This window comes from Trichosurus vulpecula, chromosome 5 (genome assembly GCF_011100635.1).
Source record: "Trichosurus vulpecula isolate mTriVul1 chromosome 5, mTriVul1.pri, whole genome shotgun sequence".
Taxonomy (NCBI): domain Eukaryota; kingdom Metazoa; phylum Chordata; class Mammalia; order Diprotodontia; family Phalangeridae; genus Trichosurus; species Trichosurus vulpecula.
Genome location: NC_050577.1, coordinates 103,641,932 through 103,648,611, shown reverse-complemented (window position 1 = coordinate 103,648,611; position 6,680 = coordinate 103,641,932). Strand labels below are relative to the sequence as shown.

At 37.5% G+C, this 6,680-nt stretch overlaps 1 protein-coding gene across 1 annotated transcript; it reads left to right on the top strand.

Annotated features, from left to right (window-relative positions):
* Positions 1-262: 262 nt before the first annotated feature.
* LOC118850990 (olfactory receptor 6V1-like) lies at positions 263-1,204 on the top strand. Its single transcript, XM_036760593.1, has one exon. The coding sequence runs from the start codon at positions 263-265 to the stop codon at positions 1,202-1,204; it is 942 nt and encodes a 313-aa protein (XP_036616488.1).
* The last annotated feature ends 5,476 nt before the right edge of the window (positions 1,205-6,680 follow it).

Here is a 6,680-nt window from a genome sequence, read left to right as displayed (position 1 = left end):
GTTATTTTTCTTTCTATATTTCTCTGTTTCTCTTTTCCTGTCTATGTGTTTCTCTGACTCTATCTCTGTCTCTGTCTCCCTGTCTCTCTGCCTCTCTGTCTCTCTCTGTCTCTCTCTCTCTGTCTCTCTCTCTCTCTGTCTCTCTCTCTCTGTCTCTGTCTCTCTGTCTCTCTCTCTCTCTCTCTCCCTCTCTCTCTCTCTGTCTCTCTCTTTCTCATCTTCTATCTTTCTCTTTCCTTCCAGGTGACCCTGGCATAAGAATATGGCCAATCTGAGCCACCCATCCGAATTTATTCTTTTGGGTTTCTCAGCCTTTGGGGAGCTGCAGCTGGCACTGTATGGGCCTTTCCTGGTACTTTATCTTCTGGCCTTCGTGGGAAACATAATCATCATTGCCATGGTTTTGGCTAGTGCCCAGCTACACACACCTATGTACTTCTTCCTGGGAAATTTTGCTCTGCTAGAAATTTTGGTCACTATGACTGTAGTGCCCAAGATGCTTTCAGACCTCCACGCCTCCACCAAGACAATTTCCTTTGCTGGCTGCATGGTCCAATTCTATTTCTACTTTTCTTTTGGTTCTACCACCTTCCTGATCTTGGCAGACATGGCCCTGGACCGCTTCATGGCTATTTGCCACCCACTTCGCTATGGAACCCTTATGAGTTCAGTAGTATGTACCCATCTGGCAGGGGCAGCCTGGGCAGCACCCTTCCTGTCTATGGTGCCCACTGTCCTCTCCCGGGTGCAGCTCTCCTATTGCCATGGCAATATCATTAACCACTTCTTCTGTGACAATGCCCCACTGCTGCAGCTAGCCTGCTCAAATACATCTCTGCTGGAGTTCTGGGACTTTATTATGTCATTGGCTTTTGTTCTCAGCTCCTTCCTGGTAACACTTGTCTCCTATGGCTATATCATGACCACCGTGTTGCGAATCCCCTCTGCCAGTGGCCGCCAAAAAGCCTTCTCCACATGTGGCTCCCATCTAACTCTGGTCTTTATTGGCTATAGCAGCACAATCTTTGTCTATGTTCAACCTGGTAATGCACATTCTGTGGAGCTCAACAAGTTTGTGGTCTTAGTCACTTCTATCCTGACCCCTGTTCTCAATCCCTTTATTTTTACCCTTCGCAATGAGACAGTCAAGACCATTATCCGAGGTCAGGTACAAAGACTAAAAGACCTAAAGAATTCAGCATGAGTTAGAGGGAAAGAGCCAAAGTGAGTTGGAATGAAGCAAAGGATGAAAGCATTATAAGGCATAAAACATTAGGAGGCAACTGTAAAAAAAAGGGATATTCTACAACATTTACTAGGAGGGCAAGGTACCTGCCAGAGTGACAGGACCACTAAGTGAAATTTTGGGCTTCTACTTTTCCTCTTTCAGCACTTTCCATGAGCCCTCCACTACTATAGTTCATATTTCTCACCTGTCATTGAGGCCACCTATAGGACCTAGAGTCTGAGTGTATGCTGTAAATGGATGAGATGGAACAGACAGCAAAGGGAAGTACAACGTGGTACGGGTGGCACAGCACTTAATTTGGAGGTAGGATGACCTGAATATGTGCGTGGGGCATGCCTAAATATCTTTGTATACACAGCAGATGTGTTCATAGCAGTTATGTATGTCTATATGTCTTATGTGTGTTTGCACACCTAAGTGTGTTAATCAACAAGCACTTACTAAGTGTTAGGTATGAGCTAGGCATTGTGCTCAATGTTAGAGATACAAAGAAAGGCAAAAACCAATCCCTGCCATTGAGGAGCTCACACTAATTGTGTATTTGTGTTAGCTGACTGAGGGTTCCAAGAGAGGATTGGGAAAGATAATGAAAAATGGCTCCTAGAAACACTCTCTTCTCAGGAATATAGCTCTCTTTTCTATGTTCATTTAATAGTCAATTATTAAGTGCATATATATAATACATATAAACAGATATATCAGCATTTTTATGCTCCTCCATTAATCTACCATGAATGACAATGTAATCACGTGTAAACACTGATGTTCTATATGAAAACATAGAAGAAAACAGGGAGAGTACCAGTGCCCGGACAATTACACATAGAAAAAAAAATTTGTGTTGGAAGCAATACAATTTTTAAAGCATCCATATCATTTCTCAAAATATCTCAAAGAGGGAAAGACACCAAGAAACTGAACAAAAAAATCACAGGTCAGGAAAAGGATATTGAGAGACATTTAAAAACAACCCATGTGCCTTCTTTCTGTTTTCTATAAAATCTTTGTGAGAAAAAATGCATATTAAGGTCATATTTGATGGAAATTTGAGAAGAGAATAGATAGGTTTTCACAAATTATTTTCTATAGCAAAAATCATCACAATCAACAATTAATTAAAATGTGTAGAAAATACAAGATCTTACTGTCTATAATTTATTTTAAGCACTTCATATGGAAGAAAAAAAATGCAGCCCTGAAGGCTATCTTCCAAGCTGTTATCTTATATGCGCATGTTAAGATTACACAAGATCATTGATAAATGCACTGGTTAAGATAACTGTTCAAAGTTCCTCTGGTTATCAATGTAACTTGCTTGCCTCTTTGAAGGGTTGAGTTGGCAAGGGCTTTGGAGAAGAGAGATCTTTTGAAGCTGGAAACTAGAAGACCAGGATCTTGGACAAATGGATTTATTTGCTATTCACTATATGTGTCTTCATTGTGAAACTGGCATTTGGTGGGAAGGAAATCAAGCCATGTATATATAGCCTAAGGCACTCCTTGACTGCTCAGTTATAGGGATCAGGAAGGAGCTCACCTTGAGACCAGAAAGTATCTCCTCAGACCAAAATATTTAGTTGCTAGATAACTAGACAGTTATTATAATCTGGTTATCCAACTGCCCTTGTCAAAACACGTTCTAGAATCTTAACAGATATAAAAGCCATCTTCTTTCTTTTGAAAACCAGGAAAATATTAGCCTCTCTCTACTCCTGTCCCACCTCACTTATATTTTCTGATTACCAAAAGATCACTGATAGTAATCTCATTGATCACATCTGCCCAGGCTTTCTGTGATCTGCAATTTATCATGGTTCCCTTAATTTTGAGTGCCATAGACCTCCACTGTCTTTCCAGACAAACCAAGGAGAACTGAGAAGGCCTCAGGAGGTACTGTCAAAGATGCAGCCCCTACTGAAGAGTGACAAAACACCATCACTCCCCAAACCCTATGGTTTATGCTGTGCCCACAATCATACAGCTAGTAAATGAAATGAATTTCAAACAGAGATTTGATTGTGAGTCAGCATTCTATCCATTATGAAATACTGTCTCAAATAAAACATAAACAAAAGGATTACTATTATATGTAAAAAACTCATTCATTGTAACTCACTTAGATTTATAACAGTAAGTAACATAATATTAATAAACAATTACCAAAATAAATAACACTAACATCAGAACAACAAAAACTATGTAATTCAATAAGATATAAAAAGTCTTTGATAAACTACAGCATTATTATATATTAAAGACACCAAAAACCGTAAGCCTGAAAGGACATTTCTATATGTTTTTTTCAAAATCTATTGAAGACAAAGAATGAGAATCATTTGTAACAGAAAAACACTAGTAGATTCTCCAATAATATCAAGGCAAAATAATAATGCCTGCTTTCACCCCTTTTACTTAACCTAATATCACAGGTACTGGTTAGGGGAATAAAATAAAGATAAGAAATTAGGGCAATACACAGTGCTAAAGAGGAAGCAGATATATGAGATGATGATTTATTTAGAAAACCATAGTGAATCAATGACAAGTAATTAGTGTTTCAACAAAATAGTGAGAGACAAAACAAATACTGAGCCCTGAGTCTCTATCCAAATCTCCACAGTGGTTACTACAAATATTCTCTTCTCTCCAAAAAATACTCACACAACCACTTCCCTTTCCCCTCACAGCTGCAGACTTTGCTTCATACTTTACAGAGAAAGTATAGCTCATTTGCTTTGAATTCCCTCTTCTCCCCTTGTCTTTCTCTCCCAATCTCTTAACACAATTTACTATTCACTTCTTTACTGCAGTTTCTAATGCTGAGGCAGCCCTTCTCCCTGCCCAAGTCAATCCTCTTCATGCATCCTTGATGTTCTCCTTTCTCCAACAAATTGGCCCAACTGCAATCTTCTTTACCCATCACTTTCTTTCTCTCTTTATCTACTGATTTCTTCCTTGCTGCCTATAAATACAACAAAGTCTGTCCCACCTTTTAAAAAAACCCTTTCACTATCTCCTACCATCCCCTCACTATAGCTTTTGATATCTCCCCTCTATTCCTCAAGCAAACTCTGTGAAAAGAGTGTCTATAGTTGCTGCTTTCATTTCTTTTCTTCTCATTTTCTTCTAATCCATCTAAGATCTGGCTTCCAGCCTTATGACTCAACTGAAACCATTCTTTCCAAAGTCAATAATAATCTCGTAATTGTTACATCTTATTTTTTCTAGATTCTTATCCTTCTTGATTTCTCTGAAACATTTAGCACTTTTAAAATCTCTTTGGGATACAGACCTAGTGGTATTTTCAAAGGATCAATACAGATTTATAGCCCTTTGGGTACGGTTGCAAATTGCTCTCCAGAATGGTTGGATCAGTTCACAATTCCACCAACAGTGCATTAGTGTCCCAATTTTCTGACACTCTCTCCAATATTAATCATTTTCTTTCTGTCATATTAGCCAATCTAATAGGTGGGAGGTAGTATCTCAAAATTGTTTTAATTTGCATTTCTCTAATCAATAGACAGAGTATTTTTTTCATATGACTATGGAGAGCTTTAATTTCTTTATCAGAAAACTGCCTGTTTATATCCTTTGACCATTTATCAATTGGGGAATGACTCATATTCTTATAAATTTGATTCAGTTCTCTATATATTTGAGAAATGAGGACTTTATCAGAGACACTTGCTATAAAAAATTTCCCAGATTTCTGCTTTCCTTCTAATTTTGTCTGCATTGGTTTTACTTGTGCAAAAACTTATAAATTTAATAAAATCAAAATCATCCATTTTATATCTCATAATGCTATCTCTTATTCAGTCATAAGTTCTTCCCTTTTATGGCCATTCCTCAAATTACCCAGTTTTGTAACCTCAAATCCTCAATATCCCCTGTATATCAATTTACTGGCCAGGTCCTGTTATTTCTACTTCCACAATACCCCTTGAATCTGTCCCCTTCTCTTCACTCCCATGGTAATCACTCTACTTCAGCCCCTTATGACATCTTACCAATGTTGCAATTAGGAGGCAATAGCCTCCTAATTTTGCAATAGCCTCCTGCCTTAAGTGTCTCTCATCTCCAAACCATCTTTCCCTACAGCTGCCAAAAGGATTTTCCTAAAGCCCAAATCTGACTATTGGTTTGTCAACTCTCTGACAACTTTAACATAACACACACCCTACCTATGGATAGACAAGCTTCTGTCCTTTTTTCTGTCAACATACTCACTGGGATTTAATTATCTTCTCTATGCAAATGACTTCCAGGTCTCAGTCATTGGCACCTAGTTAATTCCTAGTCTACTCTCCTACTCAAATACAGTGGCTTCCTATTACGTCAAGGATCAATATAAACTTCCCTTTTGGCATCTAGAGTCCTTTATAATCTGGCCCCAATTTTTCTTTCCAGCCTACACACACTATGTTCCAGCAAAACTTGACTTCTTACTTTCCCCATACATAGCATTCCATTTCCCACTTCCATGCCTTTGTATACGTGGCTATTTCCCATGCCTAGAATACAACCACTGCTCACCTGCATCTTTCAAAATCCCAATTTTCTTGAAAGCTCAGCTCAAAAATCTACATAAGATCTTTCCTTACTACTCAGATAAGAGTTTCTTCCTCCCCAAATAATTTTATACCCACCTTGTCTATTCTTATAATTGCCTGTGTTGTTTCCTTCAGCTATACTATAAGCTCCATGATAGCAGAAAGAGTTTTAGCTATTGTCTTTCTGTCCCCAGTTTTTACAACAGTATCTAGCACATAGTAGGTACTTAATAAATACTTGCTCAATGATTTATTGATTTATTGACTAATATTCAAGACATCAGCATGTCTTTATATTTAAAAGTAGGAAAAATGGATAAAAAGAAAAATATCACAGCATTCATTATATATCTGATGATTCACCTATCAAAGACAAGTCAAGGGACTTGTCATTTGTAGCTAAGAAACCATAAAATTCTAGATAAATATGACTATTAAATTATTTTTATAAAAATAAGGGATTATAGAAGTAGAAAGAAACTTAGAGACCTTCTAATCTAACTTCTTCCTTTTAGCAATGAAGAAACCAAAGGTTTTGAACCCAAGCTCTCTGACTTCAAATCCATTCATCTGAATTGGTTCCATGCTGCCAACCTCGATAAGATACACCAATATAGTAAAGATGAAACTATAAGCCAAACTAACCTAAAGATTTAATGGTGCACTAATCGAATTGTCAAGAGAAAACTTATAGAATAAAAGAAAAAAATAAAAGTTCCTAGAAAAGTGCAAAAGGTCTAGAAAGTTAACAGAAATAATGAGGAAAATAAATCAACAGGCATTTATTAATATGTGCTATGTGCCATGTACTATGTTAAATGTTAGAGGAATAGCATTAAAAGGTCTCAACATACATTATAAAGCAGTAATCATCA

Excerpts from the sequence above, each read along its gene's own strand:
- LOC118850990 (XM_036760593.1), top strand. The coding sequence starts at position 263 with ATGGCCAATCTGAGCCACCCATCCGAATTTATTCTTTTGGGTTTCTCA.